General features: G+C 46.5%; 1 protein-coding gene across 2 annotated transcripts in view; it reads right to left on the reverse strand.

Moving 5' to 3' along the window:
- The window catches only part of NEGR1 (neuronal growth regulator 1), a 212,507-nt gene that overhangs the window by 64,979 nt on the left and 125,788 nt on the right, over positions 1-21,740 (reverse strand). For both annotated transcript variants that reach the window (XM_017805653.1, XM_017805654.1), the window contains exon 4: positions 8,540-8,671. In XM_017805653.1, the coding sequence (XP_017661142.1) occupies positions 8,540-8,671 (132 nt within the window). The remainder of the gene's footprint in view (positions 1-8,539; positions 8,672-21,740) is intronic.

Consider the following 21,740-nt stretch of genomic DNA (forward strand, 5'->3'; position numbering starts at 1 on the left):
GCAATTTTAGACTTGGTGCCAAAGCAGAGGAGGACAGAGACCTTCAGAAAATATGTGGGCATTGACTTTATATGTAATAGTTTCATAATTTAACTGAGGCAATTTTCTTTCTTGAATCCAAACCCAAAACCTTGCCAAGAAAATGTTTTTCCTACGTCAGGAACAGTTCATAGCAAGACACTTACTGGGAAAACAAAGTCACAGCAACGTGTCCAGATCTGAGGAGCCCCAACAAGCACTGAAGTCCAAGAATGGTTCTCCCCAGTAGGTTTAAAGTTACAGATCTAATGAGGACAGAGTGGCTTGTACAGTATGTGTGATTTCCAAGTAAAATCAGAATATTACACATAATGTTATGCCAAGTGCCATAGCAACAGGAAGACGACTTCTAAGAAATGTTAATGAGCTGAGCTGTTCTGCACAGCCCCAACCTGGCCAAGCGAAAACAAACACAGCACTTCAAATTCACTACAAGAAACTCACACATTCCTGTTAGAAAAATTCCCCAGTGTAAAATACCTTATCAAACCATCACAGCAGGAAGGGGCACAGGATCCGTACAGGAGGCACCTCTGGAACAGCCTCACTGCTCCCCAGAAACCCAGTCCCACAGGATTGACACTGCTTCGGCTGAAAACCAGTGGCAGAACAGGGATGTCCAGGGTCTCTCTGCTCTGGACTTGAGCGGGACCACCACAACCTAGGGGATGAGGGACTTGCTCTGAGCACACAGACACGAGGTCCAGAGGCAGAGGAAAACTTGATGAAATTAGGAAAAAAGCCCCCAACCCCCAAATTTAGATGATTTACTAAAGAACACAAAACACATGGACAAAAAGGAAAGGGTAAATGAGACAGAATCATTGCAAACACATAATGAGACCAATCAAATGACCACAATTCACAGGTTTATATTTCAAGTTAAGACAAGGAAAGAATAATGCAGCAAGTACTTGAATAAATCAAACTGATATACACCCAGTTGGCCTAATGAGGTTCAGAAACTTATCCAAAAGCTGGATTAAGCAAATGCAGAGCTGCAATGTCATTCCTGAGGTGTGGGGTGAGCACCTAACACAGCTTTGGTGAACTGTTATGAGGCAAGGAGAGCACACCAAGAGCCAGGGAATTGCACTCTAGCCCATTTCTCTCCAATGCCCATAAAAATGCTGGTCAAGCAATCGAAGGTGTGAGAGCACCTGGAAGATAACGAGGAGACGAGCAATTGCCAACTGGCTGGTTAAGAATAGTTTGTGTCGGGTCAGCAGATCCTGCCCAGAGCAGGGAACGACAGCAGATACTGTTTGACCACGGCCCCCATGCACAGACAAGCTGGACTTGGCTGAAAGCTGCCTTAGGTGAGGACCCTTTGTCTGTAAGACTGTGCTCAGGGCTCTGCTGTCCCATCTGCTCAGCCGGGCACGAGTCCTGGGCTTGCTGCTGGAGGAGGGGGTGGGTTTGTTAACATCATTATCAGAGATGAGAACCCTGAAATAATTCAGATAAATTGAAGAAGTGGTCTGAAAACCAGACAAAACCAAAAAGGAATGAGTTAAACGCTCATGAATCCAGTGAGGGGGTGAGATGGACATTCTGCAGAGGGTGATTTGGGCTGCTGGGGGTAAACCCCTTCCCCCCCAAGGGTCCTGCTGTCACAGGGAAGACAAGTGCCTAGAGGCAGGTATATGGAATCACAGAATCACTGAGGTTGGAAAAGCCCTCCCAGATCATCGAGCCCAACCTGTGCCCGATCCCCACCTTGTCACCCAGCCCAGAGCACTGAGTGCCACATCCAGTCATTCCTTGGACACCTCCAGGGATGGGGACTCCACCCACCTCCCTGGGCAGCCCCTTCCAAGGCTTGACCACCCTTTCCAGGAAGAAATTCCTCCTGATGTCCAACCGGAAGCTCCCCTGGCACAGCTTGAGGCCATACAAACAGGCAGCAAAAATAATCCTTCCCCATCCTCAGCAACACAACACCTAACCTGGTGTGTTAGTTCAAGATTTAAAGACATGGTGAACACAGGAAGGTGAACAAGGGGGGCACAGGTTCACTGGCTGAGAAGAGACTGAAGGAGAGACTGATCTCCATTCCCCAGGGGACAGGTGAGGAATGGGGCTGTGATTTTGCGAGACAGAGTCACATTAGACACTATGACAAATGTCCAGTTAAGGACTGTGACTGAGGAGAGTTTGCTGCCATAACTGGAGGTGCCTTATGGAGGGACTGGGCAAACACCTACGGGGACTGTGGATTCAGTGGCACAGCTCACAAGGTTAATACAGGTTATCATACCATATATCCACTTCCTTTTCTCAATATTTTCAAGGCTTAATGGAAAATGCAAAGAGATGCTGCTACAAGCAGACAAGGCTCAATATTTGGAATATTTTGAGTTTTCTTTGTATTCTTGGTACTTACTGCCTGCAAAATGTTTCAGATAAGCTTTCTCTTCATGGCACATGGGAGGCAGGAGAACTGCTGCAGGTTGAACCCAGGCTGCAGCAGACATGATTTCCCTCAAAGCAACTCATGCCAAAAAACTGCTTGGGAATTTTGGCCCCAAAATGAAGCCCTGTCCTCCCCTCCTGTGCTACCAAGAACAGGGACCCAAACCAACAGGCCCAGAGCTCTCTGGTTTTCCCGGCAGCACCTGGGCTCCCTCAGCACAGGAACTCTAATGAAAGATGCAGCTCTAACAGAGCTGTCCAAGGAACAATTACAGGAAAGCCAACCCTTAGCATAAATTATCTTTAAAAAAAGGAATCCTGCAATACCACTCCACTTTAAAACCCACGTTTGCTATTTGTTTAGATAACTGACAGTTTTAAATGAATTAAAATAAATGCCAGTTTTCTGATGCACACATTCCATCCTTCAGTCTCCTAGCTCTTCCATCCTCAGCTCTTCTGGAAATTCCAGGATTTAGCAGCTGCCTTCAATATTTTTAAGCATGGCACTAATAGAGCAGAAGAGAATCAGTGGAGTGACAGTAGCACATAGAGAGTTTCAGACCAGTTTTCAGATGACATATTAAATCCAGGCACTGGTTCATTCAAAGCAGGGTTCAATATTATAATCTATAAATCAGTATTTGCCTTACAAAATGTAATGGAAAATGCTAATAGGATTTACTGGAGCAATGAAATTGGATCACGTCTTATCTATCTGAACTTGATTTGGTACCATATTCCTTCGTCATCAGCCAGCAGCTTCAATGGCTTTTCTCCTCTCCTTCCCCGCCCTGTCCTCTCAGAATTCAGGCATAACCTCAGGCCACTGTTTCTCAAAGGGAAATTAGGGGGGACAGACATAAATCAAGTAGAGAATGTAGATTATGCAATATCAAGCAGTATAATGAAAAACTCCTGTAAAGTCATTAGAGCTATAACATGTGTGCCTGAGCTCATTGTTTATGTAGGGTGGGAAGTTGCCCAGCCAAGAAACTTGAATTTCAGAAAGTAATTTAAACCTGGTAATTTTCTTGTCCACGCTCGGGTGACTGAACACCCGCTGTATCGATGAATATCCGTGTTCAGAATTATGCTTCTATCCACAGGAACCACTCTGGGCTCATTGATACATTCTATTAACTGGGCACAATAAAGCCTTGATTTATTTCCAGTTATCAGGGCTACGGGAGAGAACGTTCCCTTTCACAACAGGGAAATGTATGAGAAGTTGTCAGAGGCAGTTAAGTGACGACATTCACACAAACGTGGCTCTGTGTGCTGGGGGGCGGGAGGTGTAGCAGGATATGGCACAACACACGGTGGGGGGGACACAGAGATGGAACAGGGATTGCCCGCACTCTGAGATGAAGTGATGCTTCTGTAGAATATGACTGACCAGACCCCATCAGGTCATTCAGGTTTCAAAAGCAGGAATCACGACATCCCAGACTGGTTTGGGTTGGAATGGACCATCTCGTCCCACGCCGTGCCTTGGGCAGGGACACTTCCACTAGACCAGGTTGTTCCAACCTGTTCAGATCTGGAGCATAAGCCACAGATGTTACTTCCAAGAGTATTTTCTATCTTAAGCACTCCGGGTGGGAAAGGTGGTGGACATTTGTGAAATTCCAGGATCCCTGTGAGACTAAAGGAGGAGAGTTGGGTGTGTTGATCACAGTTTAAGTGTTGCCCACCAAGGAACTGAGTCATGAGTAAATGGAATTAAAAGCACATGGAGGGACCTGGCAGATGGGCAGAATATTCCTGCACCAGGAGTACAATCATGGAATGACATGGGGGTGGGTGAGAGTAGCAGCAGAGAAAAATCACAGAATAGTTTAGATTGGAAAAACCCTCTAGGAGCATTGAGTCCAACCATCCCCCAGAACTGCCAAGGCCACCATTAACCCATGTCCTCAGGCACAAAGGAAATGAATGGAATTTCTGGGGAGATGTGGAGGGAGAAAGCCTTGTTCTTCTCAGTTTGTCAGAGAAATGAACAGATACCTTTAAAGAAGAAACAGGGTGGAAGGACATTTAACAAAGGAAACTGCCCAATCAGGACAATCAGAGGAGCTGAAGGCTTCCTCTCTTTTATATTTCTTTTTTTAAGAACTTTGCAGATTTAAACCTGAAAATAAATTTGATATAAATTTCTTACAAATAGTGACCAGTAGGCAAAGTACATCTCTCCTAAATGAAACATCTTGCTTTCATTGATGGAAGCTGTCCTGCCAGGCCAGCTCAGCAGCAAAAGGGCATCATTCCATTGATTTGGTGGCAGGCATGACATTCCCATTGAACAGGGTTGCCTACCCAGGCTGCCCTGGGCAGAGAAAGTCACCCCCTCATGTCTCACCTGCCTAGAGCAACGTGCCCATGGGGCTGATCACAGCACATAAGCTCTGCCAGCACCCCCACCCCTGGCACAGCCCTCTCCCAGGTACAACAAGCTGTTTTTCCGCCTGGTTGGGATGGAAGAGGATCAGCAGCAGGGAACAGATGTTGGAAGAGCTCCTGCACTGGGCTCAGCTGGCTGGAGGACACTAAAACCCAGCCAGGGCAGTGTCAGCAATCAGCTGACTCTGGCTGATCACTCAGGTGTACAAACTGCTTCATGCTGTAGCCACATCCTACTTCTACATTGCTTCCATTTTATCCCTGTTCCCTCCTTGTTTAGTGTAGTGCATTGACCCCGGCTGGATGCCAGGTACTCACTAAAGCCACTCTCAATCTCCTCTGCAACTGGACAGAGGAGAGAAAAAAACACCTAAGGATTCATGAGTTGAGATAAGAGCTGGCAGAGGTCACTTACTGATTACCTTCACAGGCAAAACAGACTCAAAGTGGGGATATTACTTAAATTTATTACTAACAGAATAAGAGCCAAAGAGTGAGAAATAAAACAATCTTAAAAACACCTTCCCCCCACCCCTCCTTCCTTACATGTTCTCCCTCCCCACCCCACCCCCAGCGGTGCAGGGGGACAGGGAATGGGGGTTACAGTCAGTTGTTGTTTCTGCTGCTGCTCAGGGAGAAGAGTCCTTCCCCAGCTCCTGTGGGGTCCCTCCCACGGGAGACAGTCCTTGATGGACCTCTCCAACGTGAGTCCATCCCTTGGGCAGCAGCTCTTTCCAGACTGCTGTCCCATGGGTCACTTCTCCATGGGGTGCAGTCCTTCATGAATGAGCTGTACCAGCATGGGTCCCCCACAGGGGCCACAAGTCCTACCCGGGAAAAACCTGCTCCAGTGTGGGCTTCCTTCTCCACAGGCCGCAGATCTCCAGCGGGACCCTGCTCCATCCTGGGCCTCCCATGCGGTCGCAGCCTCCTTCATGCATCCACCTGCTCCAGCATGGGCTTCTCCATGGGCTGCAGATGTGTCTCTGCACCCTGATGCTCCCCCATGGGCTGCAGGGCCTCAGCTCCGGTGCCTGGAGCACCTCCTGCCCCTCCTTCTGCGCTGACCTTAGTGTCTACCTTGTTGTTCCCATGTTCTCACCCTGCTCTTCCCTGTCTGGAATTCTTCCTGTGCAACAACCTTTTGTTCTTAAATACGTTATCACGGAGGCATTACTATTGCTCCTAATTGGCTCGGCCTTGGCCAGTGGCAGGAAGTCCGTCCTGGAGCCAGCTGGCTTTGGCTCCACCAGACAGGGGAAGCTTCTAGCAGCTTCTAACAGAAGCCACCCCTGTAGCCCCAACTTGCTACCAAAACCCAGCCACAGAAATCCACTACATTTAGTTATAAGAACTATTAGAAAAAATGAAATACTCTGCATATCCCCAGTGCAGGCTCAGAAATGTGCCTGAATCCCACATAATGCCATGTGATCCACACTATGGCCAAGGACACTCCAGCTTAGCCCAGTGTCTGAACTGAGACAAAGAGCAGGTTTATTATTTTATTCTTTGTACTTATTATTTTCCAAGCTTGTTGGTTGATGGAGCAGCCTGGACACATTTCTCCCTGCAGACAGAGGTCCCTTACGCCATGTGCTGCAGTTGGACCTGAGCACTCCTTGCTTGTGGAACATACCAAAGAGGAATGGGACCTCCTAAACCTGCACATCCTTCAACACACACACTTTCTGCCATTGCTCCCTTGGCTCACTGTTCAGGGAGAGCAAACTCCATCCCACCTGCACCCCTGGGCACAATCATCGCTCCCACAGAGAGACCTGGGGTGGCTGGTACAGGAATGAGCCACCACTGCTCAGCTTTACCTTCCTGGCACTGTCAGAGTCAATTGTTCTCATCACAAAGCCATCTGGCAGACTCAAAACCCCTGTTAAGGAAACAGTGATCTGAAGTCAGGAATAGTTCCAGCTCAGGCACGACTTGGGGCACAGGGCACACACCAACCAGGGCATCAGCTGTGTGTTGCATTTAAACTGCAGTTTTGGCTCTGGCCAGCTAAGCTAGTGCTTTCATCCAAACTAGGACTCATGTATGTCTAGATCTTGACTTGGAATGTAAGAAAAGTTCAGTGAGTTTATCACATCCATTGTGCTCTTTTTCTTACTTTAAAAAAACCAAATACGAAAGCAACCACTGAGCAGCTTTAGCAGCTTCTCCCGTTCTCTGAACATGACACAGCTGGTCTCACCCTAATTGAAATCCCCATGATATGAAATAACACAGACGCAATATTTGTTTTGCTAAAACCAGGCTGAGCTCACCATCTTTTTGCTCCCTACTGCGAGTTATGGCCACAAACCATTTTGGAGAGCAGTTTGTTGAAGGTGTCACCTATAACACTGAGGGCAGGCCTGAGCAAATGTCTGCACAGGTTCTCTTACTGAGAGTCTTCCAGTAGCAACTCACTGCACAGAAAGTAAAGGTCACGTGTTCCATCAGACACTATCCACTGTGGTTTTCCCTCCCACAGAGCCCCTGATTTTTAGAGCACTGCCTGTTTTTGGAAATGCAGCAAAGCTGAGATAGGTGGAAACAGATCAATGAGGGCAAAGAAGCAGCAACAGCGATGGACTCTGAGTGAGGCTCCTCAAGCTGCTCTGCAGTTCAAGTCTGTCCTTGTGACTGATGATCACATCCCATCACACCTGAGCCTCAGGACCTGCAGGCAGTGTCACCAGGCAGCACGAACTCGGGGCAGTGTCACCCGGCAGCCTGTGTGACCCAGTACACCATCAAGCTGTTCTGTAAGTGCCTTGATCCACCATGTTTCTGGACAGCACGAACTACAAGAGCCTTGGTGTCACATAAATGAGGACAGTCTGGTCATGAATGAACGCCCCCTGAATGCCCTGATGACACAACTGGCCCCAGCAGTGACCAGGGGACCAGGGGCTTTGCTGCCCATATCAACAAGGACAGTGTCTGTGCAGGAGACACGATGCTGATATTTGCGACCAATAAAGCTGCCACAGCAATTCTAAACCCAGAAACTGTTACAAATGACAAGCTTGATAATTGAACTTAAGCAAACAATATTAACTGTTAGAATAAACAAGAGAAATTAGGCACATTTTCTTTCCTCTATTTTCTTTACATGCTGGAGGGAAAAAGAATGTTTCACGTCATACCAAGTGCTAAATCAAATTCAGCTCCAAGCTGAGAACACCTTGGCATGGAAGTCTGAGGTGGTCCAACCTGACAGGCTGCAGGGACAGGTACCAGGTGGCCTTGGAAGCTCCTGGTGTCCCCCACCGCCCTCAGGATCCCCACAGCAGAGCCACACGCCAGTAAAGTTCTTCTTCCTTCAGAAGGCAACCACATGAACAACCTGGGAATATTTCAAATTTCCTTAGAGACTGATCCTCATCCAATCACCCAAACAGAGTTTCTTATCTCCTTACAGTATTGCAAACCATGGCAAGTTAAATCAGGAAAATCTCAGCCCAACAACCTCAGCAGCCACCAGCACCTACTCAGAAAATCTCACAACAGAGGGTTTGCACCTCAACCTCCTTGGTGACATCAACCCAGCCATGACACAGCACAGCTCCCTTTGCCACTGTGACACAAACCCCAACACTACAGTTTCACCACTGCACCAGACTTTCCTTCGCCGCCGCTTCTCCACCAGATTTAGGGAATAAGAAACAACGTGACTTACAGTTTACTGTGACTTTTACTTTTTTCACATCTGGGACTGAGACATCATTTTCTGCGCTGCATTCGTATTCCCCCGCCTGGTCTCTTGTAATTCCATAGATGTCCAAGTACTGCCCACTCTCAAAGGGCTTTGCTGAAATGAAACAATAACAGAAAGAAATTACTGGAAGCTTCAATACCTGACCAGCATTTGGAGGATTTAACACACATCCAAGGCGAGCCGGGAGCTGCTGCAGCTTTCACCCAGAAACCCCACTCTGAGGTGAGCTGAAAACCTCCTCAAGCTCCTGGAGCTGAGCAAAGGTTCTCTCCTGCCCCTGCCCCACAGTGATGCTCAGACACATTCAGATACATGAGTAATTTGCACCTGATGGGCTTCACAGAATACAGAAGCTGCGGCTGCCCCACCCCAGGAAGTGTCCAAGACCAGGCTGGACAGCGCTTGAAGCAACCTGGTCTAGTGGAAGGCGTCCCTGCCCATGGGAGGTTATGGAATTAGGTATGCTTTAAATCCCTCCCAACTCAAAGCAGTCTGGTATTCCTGCCTTAAAAGCTTCAGCATCCATTAGGGCTGATGGTTTGCCCTTGGGCAGAGCCCAGCCCCTGAAGAGACCATGTGCAATTCCTGGAGCAGCTGATCTGTTGCAGCATCCACTGCCCATCACAGCTGCCCTCGCTGGTCAGGGACCATTCGTCCTTGCTACATCAACCAGTAGAGCATAAAGCTGGATGGTGAATCCCCACGGCTGCCAGAGCCAGGCGTGTCCTGGAGGGAACCAGTTGATCACCTGTGATGGGGGTCAATGGGTGCAAAATGGGTCATCACCCTTCCTACCCCCAAAGAAAAAGTTCTCCTAGGCTTGCTCACCACCCATTCAGTGCTTACATGTTGTGCCCTAATAAAAATTTCATCATATTAGTCAAAAATTGCTGAAGAGTTCTCCTTTCCCAAAGGAGCCAAACCCAGGAAAGGCGATCCTCAGTGTTTGCCTTGTTACACAGAAATAAGGACAGTGTGAGTGAGCAATTCTGAGCACAGGCCAAAGTCTGTCTGCCGGGAAACAACACGAAATCAAAAGGAATGTTTGTGTCCATAAAACCTCAGTGCCCTGTAATGCACACACAGATTGTTTCAGAGACCAGTGACAATGATACCATTCAAGAGCTCCTTTAACTCCACTTGACACAGCAGATATAGGCATTTCTGGAGCTCCTGAAATCCCAGTAACTGCTAGTGCTTCCCTGCTGTGGTTTCCACCTTGCAGGGAGTGCTCTGATATCCCTCAGATGAAAACTGCTCCTTGCTTCCAAGTTCATCTCTCCATGTCTTTTAAGCAGAGCTCCCCATGTGATGGCCAAGTAATTGGTTTAGATTCCTCACAAAGCACCCACCACATAATAAACAAAAAAGTGTTAAATATAATTATTATTTTAACACAGTATATCACAACAGCCATGACCACAGATGCTGGAAATTATAGGTCTAAAGGTTTAAAAGACTTGCTGGAAGTGTTTTCCCACCCAGACAAGCCTTTAATTGACTGTTAATAACTGTGTGGCTTGTGGAGCACTGAAAAAAACCCAGAGTGGGCAGTGAGGACCAAGCAGGAGCTTGGTTATGTCATGTCCATCATGGTGGTGAATTAATTTGCTTATCTGCTCATGAATTAATGTTTTAAAGTGTGCAAGGTTCAGAACATCAATTATCACATCGTTCAGCACGGCAGCTCATTAACACGAACATGACGATGTGTCTGTCACGGGGAGGAGCCCAAGTGAGCACTAGTGGTGGGAAGTAGAAAGATAAGACTGAAATAGGAAAATTAGTGTGGATTGAAGTGAATATTCATAACATGCAGTGAAATAGTTTATGGGACATGAAGAATTGCATAAGGATTTTTAATTGCATGATTTTTTTTCTCTTCCATGTTCATGGAACAAATGATAAAGAACCCCTTCCCCAAACAAAGCAGGTGTTGCTGTTCCCAGCATGGTCCCATCCTGCTCTGCTTTGGCCAGGGTGAAGCAATTCCCAGGAAAACTGTATTTCCTCTCGCTTTGAGCAGCAGAGAAGGATGCAAAGTCCCTCCTGCACAGGGGCATTGGCCCACAGAGAGGAAAGACTTTCCAGCAATTCCACTTTGGTTCAAATGCTGCAAAAATTATATAAAATGCAAAATTCTCTCTTGTGTCAGGTTAAAAATAACTAAAAATGATGCAATTGTAATGCTCTCCAACGCCACTGCTTCCCTGGATATATGGTAGGCACCAAAACATTGTACAGCATCCCAGAATCACTGAGGTCGGAAAAGCCCTCCCAGATCATTGAGTCCAACCTGTGCCCAGTTCTCAACGTGTCACGTGGGAGGCAATTGAGCTATGGACAACTTGGGCCCTGAATTTGAGTGGTTGCAGCTGTGAAGTTGTGAAGGAATGTAAACAACAAAGATGAGAAGGTGGACAGGGAGAACAGTGCTGCAGGGCAGCTGTGATAGCCAGAGAGCCTGGACTGTTTGCTGAGCGACCCTGAGTTGCAGAAGCTATAGAGCAGCCAATCTTAAGATGTGTATGTAGTAAGGGCACCAATGGTGGTGAAACACGCTGGCTAGGGGAGACTATAAATTGTCCATGTTTGTATGAAATAAAGGCTTTTCTGCGTGAAATCCCAGTGTGGTGTCCGTCCCGACAACGACAGTGTCACCCAGCCCAGAGCACTGAGTGCCATGTCCAGTTGTTCCTTGGACACCTCCAGGGATGGGGACTCCACCACCTGCCTGGGTAGCCCAGTACACTGAACCCTGAGACAAATTTATGATGTATCCCTCGGAGAAAAAGAAACAAAATACATCTCCAACTACTCGGAATTTTATTAAAACTTAATTGTGTTTTGGAGTTGAGGTAAAACCAAATATTCTCTGCTCTAAACTTCTGGTTAAATGTCAATACACCACAGAATGGCCTGATTTGGGAGGGACCTTAAAGATCATCCAGTTCCAATCTCTCCTGCCGTGGGCAGGGACACCTTCCACTAGACCAGGTTTCTCCGAGCTCCATCCAACCTGGCCTTGGACTCTTTCAGGGATGGGACAGCCACAGTTTCTCTGGGCAACCTGTGCCATGGCCTCCCCACTCTCACAGGGAGGATTCCTCCCCAGTATCCCATCTAACCCTGCCCTCTGGCAGTTTAAGGCCATTCTCCCTTGTTCTGCCACTCCAGGCCCTTGTAAGTAGTCTCTCTCCATCTTTCTTGTAGCTCCTTCATGTCCTGGAAGACCGCAATTAGGTCACCCAGATACCTTCTGTTCTCCAGGCTGAACAATCCCAATTCTCTCAGCCTTCCCTCACAGCAGAGCTGCTCCATCCCTCTGATCATCTTGATACCTCCTCTGGACTCGCTCCAACAGCTCCATGTCCCTCCTGTGCTGGGACCCCAGAGCTGGAGGCAGCTCTGCAAGTGGGGTCCCACCAGAGCAGGGCAGAGGGGCAGAATCCCCTCCCTCCATCTGCCCGGCAGTTCATTGGTTTAGATTCCTCACAAGCCATTCACCACTTAATAAACCACCATTCCTGTTAGAACGATTCCCAAAAATGCACGAGTCCTTTCCATGACCCTTGTATTTATACAGATTTATGCTGAGCTCTGAGTCTCATTTATGCTGCAAATGCTCTTGTATTTTGATAGTGCTGGGTAGATCCGTGATTTTATGCAACTCACACACACATTCCAAAATCTTCAAATTAAGGCATTTTAAACCCTCATGTCCTCTGAAATGTTACATCCAGCTCACATAAGTAAACTCTTAGTAAATACGAGAGATGAACACTCTTAAGGAATACACTGATACCCTGTTTCATTTCCCCCATTCGCCTGCCCTGTGATGCCCCTTCCTCAGCCTGTTCTTAGTTCCAGAGATCTCCCAGGGCTGTGTGGGAGCACATGGATCATGTGAGAGCACGTGCACTGAGCTGTGGGAGGGATCTGTGCATAAGTATATGTATGTGTATTTATGCTGCATCACATGAACATCCAGCTGAGGCAAGGGGATCCATAAGCAGCAGGAGAATAAACTGTGGATGAAGACATTGGGGAAAGAAGATGAGTTTCAGGAGATATCTCAGTTTTCTCACTGTTTTTTCCTGTGATCTCTTACAGTCCTGAGTAACCAACCCTTGTTCTGCTCTTCTGCAGCCCACAAGCATTTTATAGACTTATCAAGAGATTGAAAATACTTCTGGCTGCCTTTTCTGGCCATCAAGCCAAAATACTCCTCAGGCTTTGTACCTGAGAAAAGGAAATCTGAAGGTTCATTAGCAGCAGTCCCTCAGCCTGAAGTCGTGTCAGCCAAGAACTTTGATGAAAGATGAGAAAAAAACATTGGTTGAAGTAAAAAAAAACATAAACGTGCGGGTGCCTCACATCCAAGGCCATTCCTGATGGGATTTTCAGAAGATCTCTTAACTAGATTATTGATACACATACAGATACCTAAGTAATCACGTCTGGACAGCACAGGTAAGGAGACTAGGTTCTCCAGGAAGGGAAATGCCTGTGAAACTAAGCTTGAATGTCTATTTTCTGCCACTGACGTGTGATCTGACGTCTGATAAATCCTTACACTTTTATTCCTCAGGAGAACATACGATTATATCCGTGTTTTCTCACCACACCTGTGGTTTCTGGCACAGGTGCAGCACACACACACGCATGGCCATATGGACCCATTCTCACAGCCTTGGATGGAGGAGTTCTGCAAGGGCAGCACTTGCCTCCCTGGTGTTAAACATGAGTCAGTCCAATCAAAAATCTGGTGCAAGTCCAGAGAAGCTCCAAAAATGGCTGAGGACTTCAGCTGAACCAAGGGGGATTTATTTTTATTTTTTCTTTATTCGCTAGGATATTATATAACTACAATATAGTCCCAGTTTATGAACTGTAAAACAGGTGGAACAATTTTGTAAGGAGATAAAAGACAAGAGATGGGAACAGAGAATAACAAAGCTGAAAGTTCCAGGGGCTGGAGGGGGTTCAGAGGCTGGCGTTTGGAGAGCTGTGTGTTCTCCCAGTGTGAGCAATGTAAATCTCAGCCAGTTATCCAGAGCATGGTGTGGAGAAGGTGGAGTTGGTCCTATAAAAGGAGTCATTTCAGTTTTCCCCATTCTCTACAGTTACACCAGATTCTGTCCCTGTACAGAGCCATTGCCAGGCTGCCCTAGAGTCTGAGATCATGGACTTAGTATGGCTTGGAGCAAGTTTAATTCCTTTCTTTGCTGACTTCATGCCAAGGAACACATGGTTGGCTCATACTCCAGAATATGGACTGACCTTTCCTCCTTAGCAGCTGAGAATTAACGTAAAAGAGAACCAGCTCCATTTTAATACCCGATGTTGTTCAGAGAGGCTGTGGACTCCCCATCCCTGGAAGTGTTTAAGGCCAGGTTGGACAGGGCTTGGAGCAAGCTGGTCTAGTGGAAGGTGTCCCTGCCCATGGCAGGGGGTGGAACTGGATGGACTTTGAGGTCCCTTCCAACACAAAGCAGTCTGGGATTCTGTGAATTTAAGATCCAGTAAACTAGATGTTACTTTGAAAGAAAAAAGTAACCTCTCTTGAGATAGGTTTGACCTGCATGTCATATATGGATATTGATGTTCCTGTATATCAAACCTCACTCTGATCTTTGTGGATCTGTTCAAAACTCCGTGATGACCATAGAAAATTAAAAAAGACTAAATTAAAACTGTGTAAGGAAGAACTGGGCAATGATCTTTTTAATAAGAAAGCTACGTGATTAAATCTCACTTGAGCTATTTATAATTCATAGGACTTAATGTGGGCATTTGGCTCTTGGGAAGGGGCTAATTATTCCCAATAAAGGCCAGTGCCTACAGTGGCTTTTGGAAGAGCCTTGGTCTGTCAGTCAGATGGAGGCTGAGGGCGCTCCAGGTATGGGGAGTAGGAGGGATAGGGAACAGGAGGAATAGGGAGCAGGAAGGATGGGGAGCAGGTGGGATGGGGCAGGAGGAGTCTCGACGGGGCCACATGGATGTTCGCCCTGGGGTAAAGGACTATGGTCTCAGGTGGTCTGACAGTTTTATAACATTCCTTCCTCCTCTTCCTATATCAAAATGATGTTCTGAAAATGATGACCGACTATTTATGTACTGATTATCTGTTTGGCTCAAATACATTTGTTGACGGCTCCCATTTGATACAACTCTCCTGTTGGCAGTTTGTTGAAACTGGAAGCATAACTAAAGATAAATGAATCACTAACAAATTTTTTTTCCATATTGTTTCGTATCACTCAAAAGCTATGCCATGTTTTTTGTAAAATATGCATTTAAAAAAGCACTATCAGTATGTTTAAAATATGATTTATTAATAAAAATGCCCAGAAGAAACGATTCTGGGAATTAAAGCAGGAGGAACTGCAGGTATGGTCGGGATGACCACAGTAAACACTAGTGGTACCAAGTAATAGCACAAGAGGCAATGGGCAGAAACTGATGCCCAGGAAATTCCATCTGAATATGAAGGAGGAACAGATGTCCCCAGAGTGAAAATAAGAGCATCTTGATCCATTTTAGAGATTATCTGTTATGTTTCTCTAAAAAACTTTGTGCAAGCCCCAGATTTGTCATGCTTGGTTCAAAAGACCAGGATCTCCCAAAAAAACATGAGGGATGTTGTACAAAGGAAGTAAAAAGAGAGTGAAAAGTTGGTTTGGTTCTGAACATTAAAGACTTTGTTTCATTGAAATATCTCCTGAGAGTCATACACTGCTCACTCAAAAGTGCAATATTTCTCACATAAAAATGAACTAATATCTGTGGGAATAAGCTCAGCCTGTATTAAAATTCTCATTCTCATTGCATTTTATGAGTTATTAATGAGTTCATCTACTTTTATTGAAAAGTAAAAAATACTTTCCATTTGTTATAAAATTGTCAAAAAAAATAATCATACTTTTTTCTGTGCAATGATTTTGGACAGTTTTAGTTTGTATTTGACCAAATTGTAATTGTGCTCTTGTTTCTCAGTTCCTTCACAAGCCCCCAATTATTTGACCATCTTAAACTGAATATTCTTCTGACAACTGTACTTTAACAAGAATATTCTTTTAAAGATTTTAAGAAGATCTGAGGATTCCTGGGAATACCTTTAATTGTTCCTGCAGGGATGGCCAAACTTCTGGAACAGTCCTGATTAAAATGACATTTTTCTGAGAAGTCTTCCTCAGAAATGCCCTGACCACAGTGCAATGCCACCTCACCCCAGAGTAATGGCTTGTGGTACTAAATGTCACTTAATTGGATCCTAATGCTAAATCTCCCAAGAACGGTACTTACAAGTCTCGTTAAAAAGAAAAGGCCAAAATTCCCATAACCTAAAACCAGAAGGCACGGTCTTTTCTAAGGGAGACCTGTGATTTTGGAAGTCACTTTATTGCTTGTACAAAGGCAAAGGGAAGAAACCCACCCAGCAGTTTATCCTGGGTGCTGTGTTTGCTGTGCTGTCTTTAAACTGTTAATTAATCCCTCATTACTCTGTGCAGAGCTCCACACTGTTCCCCTGGAGCTCTTGGGAAGCTGCCAGCCCTGTGTTTGATATGAGGGAACCATTGATTTACTGACATGCCAAGCCTTTATCAACAGAGAAATGGCCCTCCAGGATCACGAGCCAGGCCATTAAATGCCTATAAAATATTAATCACAAATCTTTAAGTCCCTGAGGGGTTGTAGGATGGCCTGACCCCGCTCCTTATTCACGCAATTCCCACGTGCCCATCACTGGCATGTTCAGCTGCCCCATGCACATCATGTTCCTCACGTAAGGCCTGACAGAACACCCTGAGTGCCCCCTGAGCATGAGTCCCAGGGGATGCATGTTTTAGGTGTTTTCCAGGAACATGCTCATCCATGCCCAGGATGCAACCAAGGAAGCACTTGGGCAGGAGGGAGCGGTGGGAGGTGCTGCCGCAGCCCAAGCCCTGGTGCTGTGCCTTTGGTTTTAACAGGGCACTGTGCCAAGCCTCCAGGATGGGAGATTCCCTGACTCATGGGGGTCCTGTACACCACTGATAGTTGGGAGAAGCAGGAATCCCTGTTCAAGGTAAAAATCCAAAGCTATGGTTTTGTGTAAACCACCCACCACAGAGCAGTAAACCTCAAGCTGCTTCCTCAGAGGGCACAGAAAGAGAAGTTTACAACAAGGCAGGAGAAGGATGGATGTTCCCTATTAAGTCATTCAGTAGCAGGACACAAAGGCTTGGTAAAGCCCCAAGGAATCTGAGCTCTAAATTAATCTGATCTTTGTCAGGCATGCCTCAATGCTGGCATTGAGGTTCCTGCTGGAACCCGGGACAGGACAAGTGGGAATGGCTTCCCACTGCCAGAGGGCAGGGTTAGATGGGATATTGGGAAGGAATTCTTCCCTTTGAGAGTGGTAAGGCCCTGCCACAGGTTGTGGCAGAGAAGCTGTGGGTGGAATGAGATGGGCTTTACAGCCTCTCCCAACTCAGGCTGGGAGATCCAGGTTCTCTGAAACCAGCTGGTGCCAATAAGTACAACACGCAGCCAAGAGGCCACGTAGAGGTTTCTCTGGAGACCACATCCCTGTCCTTCTTCCCTCCCAAAGTCGTCCTGGAGAATGCTGGCAGATCCCAGGGGTGCGTGAGTGGCAGCAGAGCTGACGGCTCTGGACAGGCCTCTCCTGCCTGGCCCCTCTCCCGTGGCACAGGTAAACCCTCCCTGGTCTGGGACAGTCTTAGCCTGTCTCTGCTGATCCTCCCTGCCTTGGTCTGTCACTAAAGGTTCCCTGGCTCTTCTCCAAACACTTTCAGCTCAGTTGCGGGAACAGATGTTTGTGCTCAGGCCGGTAATGCTTCACCTGACCTGGGAGCACTGCGCCAGCACTGGGATGGAGCTGTTCCCTGCAAGATGAGTAATGATGGCACGAGGGAGGCGTAGCTCTGTCAGCGCTCATCAGGTCAAATCACTGAATCATTTCACATTCTGCTGCTCAGGCGCCTAAAAGGAACCAGCTTTGCTTTGGACCTAATGCAGCAATAAATCTCCTCCCTTTAGGAAGGTGACTGCGTGGCATTGTCTTCACTGGGACAGGATCCCACTTCATCCCCCAGCCTGTGAGCCCTTTGTCTCCAGCCCCAAAAGACCATCTCCTGCAAGACGTCACCTCAATGAAGAGAAAGTTCCCTTCATTGAGAAGGGAAAGTTCCCTTCATTGAGAAGGGAAGAGAAAGCCCCTCACTGCCTTTAGGGCTGTTCCCCAGCAGCTGACAAAGTGACTGGGAACAGCAGCTCCAGGTGCTGCAAACCCAAACCCATGAACAGTAAAAAAGGTGGTTGAAAAAGAATTCTTTGATAGAGGAGAGTTGAAACAAGATAATCTTTAAGGTCCTTTTCAACTTGAACCATTCTAATCACAAAAGCCTGGAGTGACAGGACAAGGAATGGCTTCAAACTGGCAAAGAATAGGTTTAGACTGGATATAAGGAAGAAATTCTTCCCACTGAAAGTGGGGTCCTGGCACAGGTTGCCCAGAGAAGCTGTGGCTGTCCCATCCCTGGAAGTGTCCAAGGCCAGGTTGGACGGGGCTTGGAGGAACCTGTTCTAGTGGAAGGTGTCCCTGCCCATGGCAGGGGGTGGGATGAGATGAGCTTTAAGGTTCCCTCCAACCAAATCATTCCAGGATTCGGTGAACCAGGAGAAAATAATCACTGTTTTTGAGCTATCTGTGACAAAGCTTGAGAAAAGAGGTCATTCCAGCCAGCAGGATTTGACACACTGCTGTTTGACACACTGCTAATTGAATTTGGAATTCCAAAGTTGGGAAATGCAGTTCGACAGCGAAATCCTTCATATGATGTGGTCGGTGCTGAGAGCAGCTTCACTGTGCACATGCAGCAGCCAAGGGGAGGCTGGAGGAGACCAGCTTCTCACTGATCACAAATTACACAATGCACAATTACACTGGCATGAGGGGAAACTCGTGTGAAATGACCTCACCAGCAATATCTGCTCCATGTTTAGAACTTAGTAAGAAAAAAAGAAACAAGATAGAAACTCATGTTTCTAAAACTTTCACTTTTAAACCTATTTTTAAGTGAGGGATGGAGGATTTTAAAAGATTTCACCATTCGTACACACACAAAGCCCTTGGAATCTGATAATAATCCATGTCAGTTAAGTATTTTCAGCCTGAAAATCCAAGTGTGAAGTACTTGCACTTGAACAAAACACTTCTCATTTCTGTCACGTGTGGACACATCTGAGAGGCAGTGGCTCTGCAGCAGAAGGGCAAGTGGAACAGAATCTTTGACATTGGCTGGCTCAGGTCAAGCTTTGGTTGTTTCTCAGCATTTAGGGAGAGTTTTTAAAAACCCTCTTTGCTTCTCCCTCAGAGAAGGACCTCAGTGCTGTGCAGCAGTGGGATTGAGGAAGGGTCCTGTAGCCCAGGGACTGGCAGCGCCTTTTGTCCGCAATGGAATCGGCTCCGAAGCTCCTTCCTCACCAGCGCAGCCCGATAATTGCAGAGCTCTGAAGATGAATTGCACTAATACATGGTCAGGCTGTGATGATACATTAATGCAATATATCTCCACAGCTTTAGGGCTGTCCAGGAGCAGCAGGAGGGGCATTAGAGTGCCTTCAGTCCTATCACATCCTGCACATGTGGCAAATGGAAGAGGGAAAGGGAGAGGGAGAGGAGGGAGAGGAGCCATCATATGGACATGTTCAAGTCTAAACTCAGCCTAATTTCTGCTTAGTGAGCACTACCACTGGTTTCCTCAGTGTTGGTGAAAAATCTGTTATTTTGCACATGCTAAACAGTTCTTACAGGGCTTTTGGTGGTTTGTTGGGTTATACTGGAAATGTTTCTGTGTCATCATTCCCTGGAACCCGGACAGAATGAACAATAGGTGTTCTGGTGCCAGGATCTGCCTTCCACTCAATGTGGGAAGATCTGTGTTTATCCAGCTAAATTCACAGTTTCTGAAAATCTATTCTTCCAAATGCATCCCTGCATCCAGATCATCATCCTGTTTGGGAAATTAACTGAAAGCTGGACTGGGAACAATGGAGATATAACCGTGAGAAAAGGAGCAAGAGAGCAGGGAAGAACTAGAAAATATGGAACTGGAAGTAACCAGGGATCATAGAATCCTGGACTGATTTGGGTTGGAAGGAACCCTACAGCCCACCTTGTTCCTCCCCCTGCCACGGGCAGGGACACCTTCCACTATCCCACCTTCCACTATCTTGGTTGCTCCAAGACCCATCCAACCTGGCCTTGGACACTTCCAGGGATGGGGCAGCCACAGCTTCTCTGGGCAACCTGTGCCAGGGCCTCACCACCCTCACAGCTGAGAATTCCTTCCCAATATCCCATCTAAATCTCCCCTCCTTCAGCCTAAAGCTGTTCCCCCTTGTCCTGTCACTGCACCCTCTGAGCATCCCAATCCCTCTGCAGCTGGAGAACCTCCCCTTTGGAAACTTTTGTCAAAACGAAAGTGGAAAAGAATTTTGACATAACAGCACCTGAACTTTGGAAAGCAGAAACATTTTATCAAAAGATTTCTGAATGTCTTTTGCTAGTTTTGCTGCCGACAGAGCTTAGCCAAACCTTCAGTGTAACCCACGCACACAGGTTGGACATACAAGTGCTAAAGCTGGAATTGTGTCAGAACTGAATTCTTTAGCATTCTGGTTTCATTCTTAAACTATCGATGATGCACTTTGCTCTGAAATGTCAGAACAAAATAAGTAATACCTGCAATTTATTCGGGTGACATTTCAACAATACAGATTTCCAGATTACAAACTGCAGCCTGAGCGTTCCGCTGAGTGTGGAGATTTGCTGCATTTACATAATGGGGCTGTGTAATGAATATTTATATAATGAAAGCATTTACATAATGACTGCAAGTTAAACATGCACAATAAAGATTCCAGGCCAATGATTTACAGACTGAGCTTAAAAATCACCTCAAAATGTATTTTATTTTTATTCCTATGAAAGGTTCAATTTATCTCGTGTTCCAAAAAATTGAATCCAACCTCGTGCAAGTCAAGGCTGCGTTGATGTAAATCATGATCATATCCTGGAATTAGTCTACATTGAGTCATTTGTATTCAGAGATTTCAATTCCTTATCTTTTAGCAGCAGCTTTGACAAACAATTTGAGAATATTCTAAATATGCTTGGTTAATATAATTTAGTGCTGGATTGGAGATGTGACGCTTCCCTGTGAGCCTCATTAGTGCCACTGGGAATTACAGGGGAAAACTGGGAGAAATTAGAAAGTGCAGATGAAGCTGATGTTTAGAGAGAGGTGAGGTGCTGCAGACAGAATATAAACCATTACAGAGACCTGATGTTTGCAACTCTCTTGCATTTTCTTTTCTAATAAATCCAGGCTTTGTGTTTGCCAGGCTGATGTTCCCTGGGCTATGAGAGCCATTTGTAACTGTCTGCACCCGGAACATGCACCTGAGCACAGAAGTGTTACTGGAATGGAAGAAGTCTTCTTTATTTGTTGCACTAGCAGAACATGTGCTGGAAATTGTACCTTTGTTTCCATCACATCTTACAAGATTTTTGTGCAAGAAGTTATTTGGATCCTGTGTTCTCCCATTCCAGATCGAGCTGTGTCCATTAATCAAACAGGGGACACCCAAGGCACATCTCAAGGCACAGAATCTCAGAATCACTGAGGCTGGAAAAGAGCTCCAAGGCCATCAAGTCCAAGGTGTGACCAATCCCCACCTTGTCACCCAGAGCAGAGCACTGAGTGCCAGGTCCCAGTGCTCCCCCTTGTTGCCCACCACTTGGAAAAGGAGGGTTTGTGGGGATGCAGGTCTGTGACATGGCATCTGCAATGAATTTGCCAGACCTCAGCACTGAGGCTCATCAGGGCATCTCTGCCTGGGCTGTCCTGACGTGCTGCGTCAGCCTGGGAACTCTCCCTCCTCTCAGAGATGTCCCTGCCTAGTCTGTGGTACCTTTGCCTCTTTTTTGTCTCCCATGGGCACTATAAACTAGAAGAGGAGAGATTTAGATTAGAGATTGGGAATAATTTCTTGGCTGTGAGGGTGGTGATGCCCTGGCACAGGTTGCCCAGAGAAGCTGTGGCTGCCCCATCCCTGGAAGTGTCCAAGGCCAGGTTGGACAGGGCTTGGA

Source organism: Lepidothrix coronata, unplaced genomic scaffold (genome assembly GCF_001604755.1).
Source record: "Lepidothrix coronata isolate B3197 unplaced genomic scaffold, Lepidothrix_coronata-1.0 Scaffold12, whole genome shotgun sequence".
In the NCBI taxonomy this organism is placed as follows: domain Eukaryota; kingdom Metazoa; phylum Chordata; class Aves; order Passeriformes; family Pipridae; genus Lepidothrix; species Lepidothrix coronata.